Source organism: Diachasma alloeum, unplaced genomic scaffold, assembly GCF_001412515.2.
Source record: "Diachasma alloeum isolate Michigan unplaced genomic scaffold, Dall2.0 Dall_scaffold_78908, whole genome shotgun sequence".
In the NCBI taxonomy this organism is placed as follows: Eukaryota; Metazoa; Arthropoda; class Insecta; order Hymenoptera; family Braconidae; genus Diachasma; species Diachasma alloeum.
In genome coordinates, this window is record NW_021683643.1 from 4,657,525 (window position 1) to 4,676,695 (window position 19,171).

Here is a 19,171-nt window from a genome sequence, read left to right on the forward strand (position 1 = left end):
AACGTAGAATAACAAAAACGAATTTTATGATTTGCTAAAAACCTATATTCTTCATGAGTTCTAAACAATTCTCCTAGGCCACTTGGATTTTTTTTTTTATTTTCCTCCATGAAAGCTCCACCCAAGTGCGCAATTTCAGGAAAATGGCGACTTTTTTTTTTGTCCGAATTTTCATATAAGAAACCGGGTTAAAATGCATTTTTTTAAACTAGGGGGCTTCGCCCCCATAGATTTTCTGGGTCCATTCTCCTAGTTTATCTGGGATTTTGCATAGGAGTTCTAAAAACATGAAAGAATGTATTTTTAAAAAAATTATCAATTTCTTGACGTTTTTTCGACCTTCCCTGACTACGCCATAAATACCTTAAGGCCAAGCGAAAACTTTTAAATTTCACCGCGGTCTCCCCTTAATGCGTCCTTCATCTCATCTCAATTGACACTTCCATTAGTAATTCAATAAAACGGAATCAATAAAAAAGAAATCATGATATAATCCATGATAGAAATAGAATTAATGCTGAATGATTCGTGATTTACGTCAATCGTTGATATCGGCGTAAAAATATAGAAGTCGAATGAATGTTCAATGGAACGCTACGCGTCTCCATAATTCTCCACCATCCCCCACACTTTTCCACCGAGTGACGGTCAGATACACTGACAAGAAATTCTCATTAATCAAACTGAAAGGAGAAAAATGTGGGAATATTTTTCCTCGAGATAACTCCCTCGAGTCCTTGATTGCATACCACTCACGTTTTATCACATATTCACGTGTAAATCACGCGAGTGTAACATTCACGCATTTCCTCGCTGTTATTTTGCCCCACATTTGAGAATATTAACACGTGACTACATGATTCTCGTAGAAAGTTTAAATAAAGACTGGACTCTAACGTTGGCTTGTTATTATTGAATTCATGGCCAGGATACAGTTAATTCTATTCGCAGCCGGATGTTTGTACTCATTTCATGAATATTCGTTGTCCCAAACCCGAAACCATCCATCATTATCTGATTTTATCTGGACAACAATTTTTCACATACCAATTTTTACTATTAGAAAAGTACTCTTGAAATTTGAAGTGAAAATCTTGGCATTTTCAACATCTCATTATTCCCAAGAAATTTCCATACATTATTTGAAAAAAAATGGAGTTTTTTGACCAGTTTAGTTCACTGAGAGCAAAACTACTATTGACAGAAAAGGTTTAAGGTAAACTGGTCAATTTCTGGACGGGGGTTAGTTTCTGGACGATTTCAACTGCCATTGAATATTCCATAAATAATAAAATGAAAATTTTAATGATTATTTCACCTTTCAATAATATTAATCGTGTATAATAATCAATCAATTATTTTTTCTGTTGATCGATATTCAATAAACAAAAAAAAAATGGCCTAGTCGTCCAGAAATTAGGGGTTTCGGCTGCGTTCAACTATTTCATAATTTAATTATTGTTTGCACGCTTTGCGCAGCGTGCTTCTAACTCGATTTCTGCACGGTGTGACATAATAGTATATTTCGATACGAGTGACCCGGAATTTTTACAAGTGTGAAGTTAGCGACCCGAGGCGAAGCCAAGGGCTGCCAATCACACGAGCCGTGTGTCGAACCATATTTTTTGACAGTGATGTTACGTTCAACGAGTGGCCGAACTGTGCTTTTTTCGTGCACAAGTAAACGAAATAGTTATTTTCATCACAAGGTCCACAGAATATTTTCTGACGAATGTGATTATATAAAGCCACATTCGTCAGAAAATACTTTTAGACCGTGTGATGAATGCAATTTTTCGTCAGAAGGCCCAACACTAGCACCCAGGTTAGCATTGTCTGAAGGCAATTCTAACCTCGCTTCGCTCGGTTAGATCGCGGTTTACCGGGCCTTCTGACGAAAAGGCACTTTTCGACACGAAGTGAACGTAGCAGCAGTGTCAAAGAATATTCTTGATCACTTGGGCATAAACTTTGTTTTCAGTGAATGTGAGTATACCTGGACCTCGCCTTCGGCTCGGCCTGTACACTTCACATTCGTCGAAAACGAAATTTGTGCCCTTGTACTCTAATGTACTATTTTGTTTGCTTAGATGTAAAAAAAAGCACAACAATATTCGCAGAATTCTAACCACACAGCCACCGTCGTTGGTAAGATCACTTACTATAAATCAGTAGCGAAGCGGTAAACCGGGTTAAGTCGATTTTTCCTTTTGGCCATTTTTTTATGAATATCTCGGAATCTAAGAGAGATAGTAAAATTTTGCTCATGACCTTTTTTATAACCCTTAGTTGGCTCTACAAAAAAAGATTATAACAACAATTTTTGTATCTCTTTTATATTCCGAGATATTCGTCAAAAACTGGCCAACAGTTAAAATCGACTTAACCCGGTTCACCGCTTCGCTCCTGAAATCAAACCCTAGATTGGTCACCCTATGAGGGAAAGCCCGTCGCGCGTCGTTTTTCTTTAATTACAATTGACTGGCTAACCGGAAAAATTAAAAAAAATTGATTTTCTCAATTGAAGTGTCTAAAAAATTATAGTAGTTTTTAGAACAACATATTTCCCAGAATTCCTAAAGAAAACAAATTATTTCGGTCAGATGAATCATTTTTTCCCATGTTAACCCTTGAATGTTCGCAGCTCTCTACCGAACGTAACTAGTCGCACGGTGAGCGATTTGCAGCCCCGTGTATTTTTCGATTTTGAGAGAAAAAAATTTGGAAACAATCATTTATTTGTAGTTGACGGATAATTTCGAACCTTCAATCTACAGGAAATGGAGATATTAAAAGAGAATAGTCGATCGATAATCCTAGAATTTGATTTCATTTGGTGCAAATTTTTTACATTTAGAGGTTAAACACAGGGATTTTCTGTGAGTCGAGTTTTCAAAAGATTGTAATAATTGATTGGTGCGAGTATGAACCAAAAAAAATTGTCAATGCGTTCGATTTAGTTGAAAAAGGAAATAGAAATTTTTCGCAATTTTTCACTCACGGAATTTTCATGTGAGAAAAAAAATCGAAAAAACGCTGCAATTCCCCCATTGTGCGACCATTTAAGGTTTAAATGAAAGCGCCTATGACGCGACGTCGCCGGAAACTCGCTAAACGCGCCCGGGGAGTGTAGAGTGAATTCGGCAACGCTGAAGCCTAAATAACACAGCGGGGAATCCCCGCGGAGGTGACCAATCGCAGGATCGCGTTTGGTGACCAACTAGGGCTAAATTTCGTTGAAATTTGATGAAGGATTTGGATTTGGATTACATTGAGTTCAAATTCACAGCATTAGAATTTCAAATGCAACTATTTCTTAAATTGAAAAAATTTCCACAGTGTAATGTAATCTGCAAAATGTTAGAGATAAATATTAAACTTTTTTCTTAAGTGTTGAATGGGAATTCTTTGAAGGACAAAGACCCCTTGTCACCACTAGTTAGATGAATGCAAATTTCCTAGATAAAAATGCGATGGCGTAAATGGAAATCGGAATTTCAAGTTGTCGAACAGCTTGGCATACACGTGAGTCCTTGATTGTAGATACTAGTCTAATTGTGTCGCACGTGTGTTGTGGCAGGTAATACCCCAAGTGTATTGGACATTGAAATAGATGTTAACATGATAAGGCTTGAATTTATCGATGAGGAAAGAGAAACAGGATTGTAATGGCACGTGACAATTGCTTAGAAAGTAAAAATCGAGCCGAATACTCGAGGAATGCAACGTCAAATTTTGCAATAATGGGGTTTATTCCGAAGGCTAGTTCGGAGTCTTTCTCAATTCAGTGAAAAATAGAGATAAAAGTGGACGGGGGAATGAGAGGGGCGCGTAAACAATTTTTCTAACGACTTTTTTTGTGAAAGAATGGGAGTTCAAGTGAGAGTGTGAATGGGGCAGCCTTGATGGAGAATTTGTCGTCAAAAGCCAACAGTTTTAAGTTTTTTGCTCCCGAATGGAAGCATTGTAATCGTACAAATTTGAGTTTTGGATTTTTTGTGTTTTATCGACCCATTATGATCCGAAAAGTCCAAAAATGCAATTTTTAGACCATATCCGTACGTATGTGTGTGGTAAAATTTGTCTTCAATTTTTCGCTAATAAATAGATAGAATTGAATCTTTTTTTTTCAATGAAGGTATTGTTGAGCCCTATTCGTCGCCATTAATTAAAATTTAATTCATCGATTAGTTTTTTGGATTTTTTCGGAAATCGGTTATCCCACGATAACAAAACAAAATGTTCTAAATTAATTGAAGAATGGCTTAAAAAATTAGTTTGGATGCCCCTTCAACCGAGTTCGAAGATGAAGGCGATAGCATTAATCGTTATTTTGATTTATTCGAAAATTTTCAAAAATTTTGTATTTTTTGAAAATCAGAATTCCAGGTATATCCTTGAATATCATGCTTCAAATGAATTCAATCATAATTTAAAATGTTTGTTTTAATGCCATTAAGTCGAAGTTGAAAGATGATTACGATAGATATATTGGTTGATTTGATTTTGATGATAATTGTTGAAAATTTTGAATTTTTCATGAATTTCCCTGAAAACGAGCTTTCTGATGATTTTTTCAAATGTAATGTTTCAAATTCATTCAAGTACGTAACATTTTTCTATCAACATTTTATCGAAGGGCTGAGGGGAGAGATAAAAAAAATCATCTATATAGGAGAAAAGGGATAATAAGAATAATGATGCTGATAACATTCAACTAAGTTGAAAATCTGACAAAATTAGGTAAAAACATCTTACTCAATTTAATAAAATTAAATAAACCATGAATTATATGATAGAAGGAAATGATGTGTTGTGCAAAATAACTATTTGGAAACATACCGCTAATTTATTAGCAAAAATAACTATACTATATTAGATACAAGAGCAATTTCCCATTTGTTTTAGTGTGAATGAATTCTACACACTTAATATACTTAATTGAAGTAACATCAATTGTTAATTAATAACGTTATTGAATATCTCTGATTATTAATAGTAATCGGAGGAGATTTGTTAAGACATTTTCATAGTAATGAATTAAAACGATTTATCAAAGTTCATAGTTTTTGTCGTGTGGAAATACTACTATAAAAATAAAACTGCAATAAAAATGGGAAAGCCGTTCACTAACTAGATTGAGAATGTTCCAACGGATAAAATGTATACCCAATTACACTGGTTTTGAGGGAAAATGTGGCTTGGATCACATTAACATCGAGAATTATCAATAACAATTAATAGTATCCTCAATCGATAATTAGTGTTGATTCAGTTGATGAATTCTAATTGTGTTTTGTGTGGCATTTATATTTACATATATCTAAGCAGGGATAGGCAAAAATATTAGATTTTGGCAATATTAAAAAGGATTATGAAAGGATTTTCAAAAATTTTGAAAAAAAACGTCTGTAGCTCAAAAATTGATCATTCTGGACCATTTTTAACATTTTAAGGGTGTGCGGGGCAAACGGACAATAAACAATTGATTTTTTTTTGAGTAATTATTTGTTTTTAGACATATATAATCGATCGTCACTGTATGAGAAATCTCACTCCAATCGCCCGCGACTTTTAAAACTCATAGTATTCTCCCCTTAACACATTTTCTGTTTTTTCCCTTCATCGACTTTATTCAATTAGAGGGACCATCTGTCTCGACAAATGTAGAAATTGCATCCACGGAAATTCTTGAGCATTGCTAAAATGAAACCACAAAAATAAAATAGGATATTCCCACATTTAACACATGTTCTAGAAGCAGCGATGAGTACACATTTACTTTCACTTGATTTCATTAGACGTAACGCCAGCCCACTGAAGAATAATAAATGAGTTGGAGGCCTCCTCACCACTTCCACGAAAACATAAAAGGAAGCGCAATAAAAGAAACTAAAAGAATTCATAAAAAAAATACCGTCGAGCCCTTTCAACCTCCTAGAAAGTGTGAAAAATCCAAAAGTAGAAAATAACGGAGAGTGAAGTAAAACTAGATCGACAGGCGACACATAACTCACCTACTAAACTCGATTTCAATTCCGGGGGAGAAGTGAATTTACACAAGAAATAGATTCTATGAAAAATGTTGAACAGTTCGGAAATAAGAAACACCATAACTCGACAATTTCATGAAGTTACTGACCAGGAAGAGACGTGTAATACTCGCGTAAGTGTAAAACTCGTTACATTTTCACGACAGAAATGTATTTTATTGCTTGGAAATTATTTAAAAAATTTATCACTCTAAAAATTAATGAGCCTCATTAATGCCCTCAACACAAGTAGCACCAATCAGCATAAATAAACAATAAATTCGCGGTAAAAATCGCAATTATCACCAGTAAATATCTACACCGAGAAAGAAAATACTTTTACTAAGGAAGCGTTTTTTTGGGAGAAGAATTTCTTTTTTAAAAATCATTTCCAGGTGGCCAATCAGTTGTTGATCATGTTTGTCGATTAATCGAAAACATCGATTTTTCAAACACAAACAGATATTTTTGAACAAGCTAACAAATTTTTTCATTTTTTTATCGAATAATAGCGTTGATTAATTGAGAATTTAAAAAATGATAATTTATGCGCAATTGGAAGTAATTATTTTCTACAATATGTACCTTATAAATGGTAAGTGGACAGATCCAATCGTCTATTGTTTTTTAGTTAGTCTATCGGCTGCAACCATTACAAATAATAATATATATAACAATCAACAATTATTGCAGCTAACGTCTAGCCACAGAAAATATTCAATATTTTTTTCAATTAACCAACAATCCTGTTTCGAGATTAAAAATTTGACTCTCCAGCAGTCTTTATCATTGAAATGTACGTTCCTTGGGTTGTATTTTCTAAGAACATATTTTCAGTGGAAATGATATTAAAAAAATTATTTTAAAAAATTTCTTTTTTTGTCTGTGTAATGAGGAAAATCATGGATTTTTTAAATAATCGACGTTTTTTCTAGAAAAATCGATTCACAACATTCATGATTTAAAAAACATTGCCCATCCGTACATATGATGAACATCCTTCATTATTTTTCAATTTTTTTACGTATTTTACATAAGAAAATTTCATTGCTTAATAATAAAAATCGGATAAAATTTTTAGTTTCCAATTCTTAATTTTTGTTATTTATTCTATTTATTCTATCGAAACACAAGAATAGAAATCGGATTTATGGGTATTCTTTCATTATTCGAAAAAATATATCGCTTTCAAAACTTTCCTGAGAGATTGAAAAATTAAATTTTTCAATTCTTCTCGTTAAAATGAGATCATAAAACTTGAAAATTTTCATGTTTCCCATATTTGAAAAAAAAAACAGTAATTTCAAGTTTCCACCGACACAAACGAAGAAACAGAAATTTTTCCATTTTCTAGCCAATTATCCCTTTTTAAAAATTTTCAGTCTCCAATTCGTAATTTTTGCTATTTAATCCCATTCATTACATTCATCATTCTATCAAAAGACAAGGATAGAAATCGAATTGATGGGTATTCTTTCATTATTCAAAAAGATATTTGACGGGGTTATTCGTCGGGAGGGCCGTGAAAAGTCCAGTTTTACAGTTGGCAAAAATATATAGGTATATCAAGAATAAGAATGAATTGAATTAACTTAATTTAATCCTGAAGACGAAAAAGGTGAACAAAATAAAATAAAATAATATAGTATCAACTAATCTAGCGAAGTGCGAAGCGCCCGTTCGCTATAATTTGAAACAATTTTAATGTTAATAATTGTCAATTAAGTTCATTCAAGGTCATATGTAGCATAATGATCTCATAATTCGACGTAATTGTAATATTTGGAGATGGGCTTGAACCACTTGAAAAAAATACATTCTCCTCCGAAGAAAATGACTCCTTGGGAAAAGTAATTTTTTCTCAGTGCACATGTGATCGCAATTCTGTTTACATAAAAAATTCTTGAAAAAAAAGATGATGGATATCATTGTTTTTTCCCGAGATGATTGGAGTAATTTCAATGCTCAAAGTTCATACACTGCACCCACATGATGTATTACACCAATGGAGGAATTCGCCTCACTTGGCAAACGTGATCTTTCCCATAGATGTTCTATTCGTTGTTTCTCCCAGCCTCAGATTCAATTCGCACGGCTTTCCAATCTGCCTCGAGCGAACCTACTACTTCTTGTCCTGTCACTCAAGAGGAGTCTTCCCATCCGAGGAAGTAATAAACGGAAAGTCATTTCCTTGAAAGTGAAATCAAGAAAACCATTTAAGCTCAGAAATAATTACTGATTGTATTAATACTCAATCGTACTCGTTCCCGTGATTTAATGTGACGATTAATATGAATTTAAGGCCGCGTGTACTATCTTTCGAATGTTATCTGGACTTTTTTTATCTTTCTTAATCCAAAATTGCCAATTGAGTGGTACGTTATCAGAAATCAGTCTTCCCCCAGCATGATATTGGGTGACAGGCCGCCATTTGTCACCGTAAATCAGATACACTTTTCAATTTCTTGTTATTCAACTTATTCTGAATATGAATTAAAAATGCTCTTTAAAAAAATTGAGAATTTTTTCTACTTTTTTTTTATTATTCATTCATAATTTTTCAAAACTTCTGCATGATGCAGGACTTAATTGACAATTTCAGACGACGATGAAAAAAAAACATCGAGATAACGTTCGAAAAATAGTACACCCGGGCCTTAAGTCAAAAGAAAGCACAAAAACTCGGAAAGAAGGGCTTGATCTCACTGGAAGCGTCAGATTTCAATAAACTTTGGAAGCAGCACTTTCGTGAAATGATAATCGAGAAAAAATACATTAATTAGCAAACCGTCTCCTGAAAGATTAAATACCGAAATTGAAATGAGCATCAAAGGATTCGCAGAAAAAGTAGAAACTTCAAAATCGTTTGAATATCAGGACAATAACTACAATGATAGTGTCAATACTCCATTCTATTTGTTAATGTGATGATAAACATGAATTGCAGTCAAAAAAGCCCAAAAACTCGGAAAAAGAGTCTGATCTCACCGGAAGCATCAAATATCGAAAAACTTTGAAAGCACAACATTTATCAAATGATAAACTGAAAGAAACGTATTAATCAATAAACATTTCCCTGAGGGATTAAATACAAAAATTGAAATGAGCTTTGAAGAATTTACAGAGAAAGTGAAACCATCAAACCCGTTTGAAGCTTTGGAAAATAACTACTGACGGTAGTAATACTCAATTCGTCCTGTTCTGTGTTTTAAGGTGAAGATGAACATGAATTCAAGTCTAATGAAAAGGCAAAGACTTTTGATAAATTCAGAAAGTGAAACTAATTAGTGAATAACTCAGCAAAACCTCACATCTTAATAATGTAATCATCGTTATTGTTATTACTCCAATATCCCATGAAATTTATAACGTAATCTATCGCAATGGAGAAAATAGCACTTATTAATTAGCAAGACTCTTCCACCGAGATGCAAATGAGTATGAAAGGATTCGCAAAAGAAAAACTTCAAAAGCGTTTAAAAATCAAGACAATCACTGATAGTATTGTTAAGGAATCGAATGGTTTAATCTATCCTCTTCCCCTCTTTTGTAAAATAAAAAAAAAGTTGATTATCATTCTCTAATGTTTGGGAATCACTTCATGCATGATCCACTTTTGTATGATTGTATAATTTGTATGATTCTATGATTGCTTCTGAAGAACTGTCAATAAATACGCCCCTTCGATTTATCCTGAATTATTTATTAATTAACTACAATACTATTAACACTTCATTCGATTCGTTAATGTGAAAAAAGCATGAATTCAAACCAAAAAAGGCGTAAAAACTGGTAAACAAGATTAATGTCACCGGAAGTATTAAATCTCAAGAAATTTCGAAAGTATAATTGATTTCATCAAATGATAAACTTAAAAAAAATGAATTAATTATAGCAAACCTTCCCCTGAGAGATTAAATACCGAAATTGAAATAAGCTGCGAAGAATTTACAGAGAAAGTGAAATCATCAAACCCGTTTGAACGAAAATAATGTGCTGTCCTGTGCCTTAAAGTGAAGAGAGACGCGAATTTAAGCCCAATGAGGGCGCAAGTACTCATAAAGTAATGATAATCTCTTCCTCATCAAAATCGTCAAAGTTTAGGACAATAACCACTGCTAGTATTAATACACCATTCAATGTGTTAATGTGAAGATGTGCATGAATTCCAGTGGAATGAGTGAGTAAAAACCCCTAAAGGACAGTTTAATCCGACCGGAACTGTCAGATCTCGATAACTTTACAAAAACAACTTTCATCAAATGATCAACTTGAAGAGACAAACTAATCGGAAAACCTCTCCCAAAGAGATTGAGTACGCAGATTGAAATGAACATTGAAGAATTCCCAGAGAAAGTGAAATCATGAAAACCGTTTAGAACCTAGGACCACAACCACACTGAGAGAAAAACGACAAAGTTCTCAAACAAGTCTTACTTGTGTCAAGAAAATCGTTTTTTGAAAATTATCAAAAAAGGATTTTTTGTGCCAAACATGCTGAGAGTGCGCCAGAATTAAAAATTTTTGTCGCAAAAATAGATTTAGTAGTTTAAAAAAAATTTTATTCTCTGTACACGCAAAAAATGTCAGTTCTAGCACTACTCCTTTGTTATTCGATACTCCCTTAGGGATAAAATATTTGTTGATAAATTTTCCTCTATATGAGATATTTTCATCCTAAAAAGGCACCGTCTGGCGTGAATTATCCGCCTCTTGAGCCAAATATTTCGTTGCTGTTGAAAGCAGAACAATTATTCATGTTTCATTCATGTAAACTTTCAAATTCGAACGAAACAAATTCTTCTTTGGCAATTTTCAACTAGCGATTTTGTTGGCCCAAACAAAACTTGTTTGACAGCGTGTTTTTATTTCTCTCAGTGCACTGATGGTATTAATACCATCCATCAATACATACTCCATTCGATTTGTTTAGAAGGCCTAAAAACTCCCGGTGAACTCAACAACAAAATTCATAAGTACATCAAATTAAATTTAAAAAATATATAAATTAGCAAACTTTTTCCAAAGAGATTGAATACAGGGAATGGAGTGAACATTGAAGAATTCCCAGAGCAAGTAAAACGTTAAAATCGTTCAATGTTTAAGAGAATAACCACTGATATTACACGGAGAGAAATATTCAGTGAAAATTATAACAATTAACGTAATCCGCAATGGGGAATGGTTTTCCGGCAATTTTTACAGGAATAAAAAAGAAGAAATCTGAAACGTTCAGTAAATTTTCAGGTTCATCACTGAACAAAGTACGAAATTGTCACGTAATTTTTTCCGAAGAAGTAAAATCTTACAGAAACTTGTCGACTTATTATGCCACCAAAATCAAAAATTCTTGAACGTTCAACAATTTTTATGAAGCTGGTGAGTTATTTCTACGTTCCGTTCCGTAAAATTTCTCAATCGTTGGGGAAAAATTACGGAACGACTTGTCCCCATAGTGGTGAATCATCAGACGGGTGGTTAATTTTTACGGAACAAATGGTAGAGTTTACGTGGCGATTCGTACAATTTCAGCTCCAATTCACACTTTTTCTCTGGTAATTTTTATTGAATTTTTTCTCCGTGTACAAATACTCAGTTCGGCCCTTCAGCATATTAATGTCAAAATGAACATGAATTTACACCTAAAGAAGGCGTAAAAACTTGTGAAAAATAGCTCGATCCCACACTGTTGGAAATTTTTTGAACATTGGGGGGAAATTGTTGCTTGAATTGTCAAATTATCTAATAATTTTCATTATTATGTGGACCTGAAAATTGCAATTTCATTGAACTCTCTATTCCCATATCAAGTAATGTAATATGATTTCTATGTATATTTTTTTATATACTGTAATCTTTTGTTTACAGTAATTGTAAAAAAAGAGAAATTGATTTCTTACTGTACTAAAAAATATATAGTTCTGTAAAAAAAAAATATATATATATACAATAGATATATGTATATATTAGATAAAAGATAATGTAAGTAGTATATAATACATACAATACATACTATACATATGTTTTATACTGTAATTCCTTAAACAATGAAAAAAATTTAATACAGTTCTGTACAGACATCGGCATAATCATAATTTTTAATTACAGTTAAATTTTGAGTAAGTCAATTGTTAATATCGCTCACCAATTTTTTGATTATTAAATTAACCATCAATTTAAATATTCAAATTCCGACTTATTTTATCAACCAATAATTCAGAAATTTAAATTCTCAATTATTATAGTATTTTTCAAATTTCAATGGAGATTCGTAAAAACTTGATTATCGCAAGGTGCAACTTCTCATAATATTACTAAAGTAATGATCGATGCCGATTTATGATTTTGTACTGTAAAAAAATATATATAGGATAGTATACATGTATATAATACATAATACATCCCTAAAAATAAAAAAGAACGCAAAAAGCAAAAGAGAAACGAAGAAGAAGATGAAGCGGATTATGACAATTCCAAATGAATTATTCAACAATTAAATTCTCATTGTGAAAACTTTGTTGGAACCATTCGTTTTTCCTGCATTATTATTGAGATAAAAATTAATAATGAAAGTGAGAAACTGTACTGTTTTACTAATCTGGCATCCATTAAAAACAATAGGCGCACAACGCGCGCGCCCTGTTCTCGTTGTTACAAATTTCAAGATTTTTTACTCGAAATTGCAGGAGTAATTTTCTAACAGTTCACCGGAAACACAGGATGTCAATAAACTTTGAAAACACAACTTTCATTCAAATGATAAACTCAAAGAGATAAACTAATTAGCAAACCTCTTCCAGAGAGGTTGAATACATGAATTAGAATGAGCATTGAAGAATTCCCAGAGCGGAGTGGTTCGACTCGGGGCAAACGACCCATAATTTGTAGCTGATGGGGACGTTGGGCGGACCAGAGGTCGAAGAAAGTGACGCTTCAAATTCCGGAGGAGAGAGAAAAATAAGGAGTGAGATAAAGTTATTTCCAGCAGTGGAAAATAATCATCAACACTCATCAACTCTCCGACACCACCTCCATTCACCCGATGGCATGATTACGCAAGGTTAATGATTTTTCCACTAGATCTCAATTATTTGTTTCCCTCTGAACTAATTACCAAGAAAATCGTTGAAATAATTTTTTGCGAGAGAAGTGAGTCGGGTGTCTGACGACTTTCAGTCTCCGTTGAGTCTTTTCTCAATCACCCGATCGACCTAAAAAATTCGAATTCATTCGTCTTTAAACTTTCTCAGCTGAGGCGAGACTCGTTACGGAGCTGAGAAGTAAGTCTTGAGGATTGGTACGATCTTACAATACATCAGGACTGAGCTCTGATCGTAAATCTCGAGTTACTGGTGGATTATCCTTTCGGTGCTATTCTGATGCATATTGCATTTACCTAGGGGCACGGTCTTTACGGGGAATATAACTCGTTGCACAATCTGTTGCTCGGGGTAATCGCTCTAACTGAGGATGCACTCAACCATTATTTTTTTATTTCTGTAGGTGAATTGTTGGTGCCTCGAAAAATAGTTTATGTTTTTATCATTTAAGGATGGTTATGGAACTTTTTAAGTAGTGTAGACCATGGCTCGGCATCAATTATTAATTTTCGTAATATTTTCGTTGAAATTTGAAAATGATAGGATAATTGATAATTTAAATTCTCAATTGACTATGAATTAAATAATTGATAATGTGCAATTGTTAATTGACTATTGAGCAAATGTTTCTAAATTTCACACAAGGGATTTTCGATTAGCCAAATAATTGTTAATTCTCCGAACTCAATTATTGATTGTTAAAATCATTCGGAATTTGGATATTTAATTGATGAGTACTATTAACACTTGACTTCTTCAAAATTTAACTTTGTTTGGAATTTATGATTCTGCCGATGTCTGGTGTATACTCTGATGGGAAGGATTAGTTATTGTTAACGATAGTGATGCCGTCGAAACTAGTCGAGAATTATTTTGAAGAGATCATCTAGTGATGCCGCGAGACACTTTACGAGACAAAGCTTTGGAGAGATGATGTCAGTCTCAGAAAACATGGAAATCTTTGCTCTCGTCTCAGTCTCAAAATACGCAGTATCGACTTCTCTCGTGATGACTCTGAGTCAATTTATCTCATCGCGGTCTCATGTTTGTCGTGTTTTTTAATATAAAATCTCGGTTTTTGTCTCGTCTCGGTTTTCTACAAATAAAAAACACGAAAAACTGGAAACTAAGATGAGATAAATTGACTCGGACTCATCACGAGAGGAATCGATACTATACACATTTCAAGACTAAGGCGAGATAAAAAATTTCCGTGTTCACTGAGACCGAGACAATCCCTCCAAAGTATTGTCTCGTGATGTGTCGTGAAATGTCTCGCGGCATCACGAAGATCATCACGGTCTAGAAAAACATGGAAAGTTTTGAAATCGTCGCAATCTCGAAAGACATTGGGTCGGTGCATCTCGTCACAATTCCGGGAGGATTTATCTTGCCTAGATCTCGAGATTTTCGGTTTTTTAAATTCACGAGACGAGACAGACATCGAGACAAATATTTGAAAAACGGAAAATACTGAAACTCAGACTGATGGGTTCTTCCAAGTTCGTGACGAGATGCGCCGATCCAATGTCTTTCGAGATTACGACGATTCCTAAACTTTCGATTTTTTTTAGACCGTGATGATCTTTCCAAAATAATTCTCGTCTAGTCTCGAGGGCATCACTAGTTAATGAATGGATTTGGTTGGACACGAGGGTCTATTCGGTCTCCACGCACGAAAAAATTTAATAGAAAAACCTATCAAATTCGTTAGAAAATTCTATTGAATTTCTATCAAACTTTCTATTAGTTTTTGGCTGATTCTATTGACATGTTCAATAGAAAACACTCAATAGAAAAAGTCAACAGAATTCGATTTTTCGATATAACTAATTCTTTTCATATATTTTCTATAGAATTTTCTCGACTCAAATTTTCTAAGTTTTTTTCATTCTATTTTTGTTTTCTTCTCGTCAAAAAAATCAAACGAAGAAACTTAAAAAATTGAGCCGAGGAAATTCTATAGAAAATATCTCAATAAAATAAGTTACATAGAAAAATTGAATTCTATTGACTTTTTCTACTGAATATTTTCTATTGAAGATTTCAATAGAATCGGCCAAAAATTAATAGAACAGTTCAATAGAAATTGAATAGAATTTTCTAACGAATTCGATAGGTTTTTCTGTTAAATTTTTTCGTCCATGTCACCAAATGTTCGTTCGTTAATAGTTAACAAATGCATATTTGAGAAGGCTTGTTTGACTCGATTTTCACCCTTCAAGTGAACCATTCGTTGACTATTAATGAATATTCATTTGGTCATATTCAACTCTACTATTCGTTGATAGTTAACGAATCTCGTTTGAAATAAATGAATCAGTCTATCAGTCTAATCTTCAAGTGGCTTGAATTGAGACAGCAAAATTATCTTAAATTTGATTATTTGTATTTGGAGATATTATCAAAATGTCTTCATATTTCAGTCATTCCGACGTTAGCAGCCTAATGTCTTAAGTCAAGACGTCTTGAAGCCACTAATAGTTTTCTAGTGTGATATTGGACCAAGTTGAAGAAAATTATCCGTCTTTCGCGGTTTCTTCGCTTAGTACGATTGATGACTGCACCTTAATATATTGAATAAATGTATTGTATAAATAAATGCACAATCGATATTCACTTGAACATGAAGATTTTGGAAGTCAAATAATAAATAATTTTTTCTTTTTCCCCTGTTACATCCCTAACTTCTTCACGGCACCAAAAAAGGCTTTCTATTTCGGATCGGAAATTCCTTGAATTTCACGATGAGAAGAACAGAAATTGAATAAAATGTGGGGATCACCATAAAATGGAAGTATAGCCATTTTCGATTATTTTAGAGACAAGTTCTATAACATATTTTTTGTCACATTTCTATTGAAACAACCGCACAGATAAAATGCGGAATTTTTTTATGCGATCGGCCAAAAATCAATTGAAAGTTCGAGGAAAATCCAATAGAATCTTTTAGCGAATTCTCTAGGTTTTTCCTATGAAATTTATTCGTACGCACGGAGAGAAATATTCAATAAAAATTACGTATAAAAATTTCAAATTTCACCGGTTTTTCGTTGCAAGGGTCAACTTGCCAACGCGGCCATCGCCCGAGGGCCTTCAGCCAGGGAATGTTGAATGTGGAGTGGATTTTTCAGTTGAAAATTCCGTGGAATATTCGGATTGAAAATTGTGTTGAATTTTCAGTTGAATATTATGTGGAAAATTGTGATGAAAAATTGGTGTGGAATTTTGGCCCGCCCGAGGCTCGAACCTGGGAGCTTGAGGTTGTGAATCTCATGCTGCTATCAAGTGCGCCACACAGCCCGCTTAATTACGTATATTTTCCAGAATTTTGGAGCGAAATGTGGTTGTAGGACATTTTACGGAACTGTCACGGAATTTTTCTAGAGCGTTCCGTAATTTATATCTGAATCTCCAGTAAAAAATTACGATACCGTCACTTAAATTTTCTGAGTCGATTCCGTAATCGGTGGGCGAATTGTGAGTTCTGTAATTTTTACTGAATATTTCTCTCCGTGCGTGATAAGTATTAAAACGCGAAACTTTCATCGTGATCATACAAGTGAATAATTCTTAGAAAATGCAACATTCTAAAGAAATTCTATTTGCTATCATTATTAGGCAGTTGATAGCTCGAGGACTTTCCGTTACTAGTTACCATTGATAGGAAAGCAATTAGCGATGCAAACGTTGAATATACTAACAAACATCACAATTCCCAGCACTTCACGCAGAACAATACCTCAAGGAATTGAATATTTCAAATTCATCATGAATTCCATATTATTCGTAACTGTCGCTGCTCTCGCCATCCATGAGGTATATTATAAAATATCCACTACACTGATAGAAAAAATCTCTGACACGTAGAGTACAAGTTCTTGGCTCAAGAAACTACATCATTCGCGCCGTTTTAACTGAATGAATTCTTCATGACTTTGGATCAAAGAAATAGGGGAACTTGGCATAAAGTATTAAATATTGGACGGAAAGAGCAGGAAGTTTCGCGTGCATCATAATGCTTTCCATATTAGATCAGACTCGCTGGCAAGAATCTCTTGACGGAAAATAATCTTGCTTACATTTAATATTAATCTGATGAAGTTTCTATTCTCTTGTGTGAAGAATTCGTACTTTTCGCTATAGATAATTCTGTTTTTCATGATTTTCGACAGAGGTGATAGGGTTTCCAATCAAGTAAATCGGTCCTGAGGGCACACATCTTCCTCTCAGAATATACTTCAATTAGGTAAAACTAAGAATCTCTTGTATCAAGAGATTCATGGTCAAAACCCCATTCTCTTGTCTCAAGAAACCACCTCTGTCGTGTCAGAGATTTTTTCTATCAGTGTAGATGATTAGAATTCATAATTTACCCTCGACTCTCTGGTGTTATTTTTGCTTCCAAGATATGGGCGTGCAAACGTGTATCGACGAGAATACATAATACAGGAGTTGAGGATTTAAACGTGACGATTAAAGGCGATAAGTGGGATATTAATGTACAGTCAGATTTTAAGGACCTGGGGGTATGTTAATAATTTTATATAGTAATATTTGAATTGAATTGTTTTATTCAGATCGAACAAGTCAGCAAATTTTCTAATGATTTATTTTCAGATGCAGGTTAGTTATTACGAGAACCGAAGTTGGAACTCTGACAAATACGAAGGGAGGTTGTGTGATGAGGATGAAAATCTGGAGGTTTTCAAAAAACTTCTGTATACTAGTCTTGGACTTGATTCTTGCAACATTTCTAAGGTGAGAAATAGTCAATTCCAGAATTTTTTTCAAATTCTTCACTCGTAATAATTTGATCTGTCTAGGGAGACTATCAGTCTAAGAAGGAGAATGAGTTTTCCGATGATGTGTGCTCCAAGATATCAGAATTAACTAATGGGAATGACAACGTATTATATTTGACGGTTGTCCTGGACGGAATAGCTATGTTAGTAGTTCGTACGGATAGCGCCTGAGCATCTATGAATTGCTGTTATTTTTCAGTTAATTCAATATTTATTGATTTAATTATATTATATTGTTATGCTATTTCTGTTGCTCTATCGTAGAGCATATAAATATTATCTTTGAGCTGAAAATGGTTCCACCTTTTCGTATACATCATAACACGGACGAAAAAATTTAATAGAAAAAGTCAATAGAATTCAGTTTTTCTATATAACTTATTCTATTGAGATATTTTCTATAGAATTTCCTCGGCTCAAATTTTCTAAGTTTTTTCATTTGATTTTCTTGATGAGAAGAAAAGAAAAATAGAGTGGAAAGAACTTTTTCTATTGAATGTTTTCTATTGAACATGTCAATAGAATCAGCCAAAAACTAATAGAAAGGTTAATAGAAATTCAATAGAATTTTCTAACGAATTCGATAGGTTTTTCTATTAAATTATTTCGTGCGCGAATTCTATCCTTTTATAGAGGTTCTTGCTTATTGAATAAAGAAAGCTCATATATTTTGGTTAGTGTGTCCTAAAACCCCCTTTATTCTCCACTAATTCTTGCATCTCCAAATTTTCGTGCTTCATCGAGATGACAAAATTACATCAATTTTCTTGAAAATTTGTGACATGTTTGACTGAGAAGAGAATGACGTTTTTAATTGATAAATAGGTACTTCTGAATCAAAAGGATGTGATTATTTTTCACAGATTAATGTTAACGACTGGGCTAACCGAATGAATAAAATAAATTAGGTAAAATTACTATAATATCAAGACAGGCCTTTTAGTTTTAAATAAATATTCTACTGGACTAATAAACTGGCAGAAGGTCTACATCTGGCGCGGCTTGGGCCAACTTCCTCCTATTGAACTCGTTATTCTCGAAGTGTAGACGCCTAATTCTCCTTAGAATCCACAAAATTCATTGAAAATAAAAGAGAGAGCCTATTGAGCAGTACTACCCGCTGTCGGGTAATACCGCTCGGCACGATTCCAATGCCGCTCATAGGGTTTTGCGTGTATCGCTCGCGCCGCAACCTAACCTGTACTCGAGTGCTGTCGAGCAACTACGTGGCCGA

General features: G+C 33.7%; 2 protein-coding genes across 2 annotated transcripts in view; one reads left to right on the forward strand and one right to left on the reverse strand.

The window, feature by feature from the left end:
• LOC107047842 (flocculation protein FLO11) overlaps nt 1–19,171 on the reverse strand; it is a 93,150-nt gene that overhangs the window by 47,867 nt on the left and 26,112 nt on the right. The gene's annotated exons all lie outside the window — the stretch shown is intronic.
• LOC107047844 lies at nt 16,858–18,295 on the forward strand. The gene is made up of 4 exons (XM_015270700.1): nt 16,858–16,951; nt 17,542–17,661; nt 17,753–17,893; nt 17,959–18,295. The coding sequence occupies exons 1-4, from the start codon at nt 16,904–16,906 to the stop codon at nt 18,106–18,108; spliced, it is 459 nt and encodes a 152-aa protein (XP_015126186.1). The 5' UTR covers nt 16,858–16,903; the 3' UTR covers nt 18,109–18,295.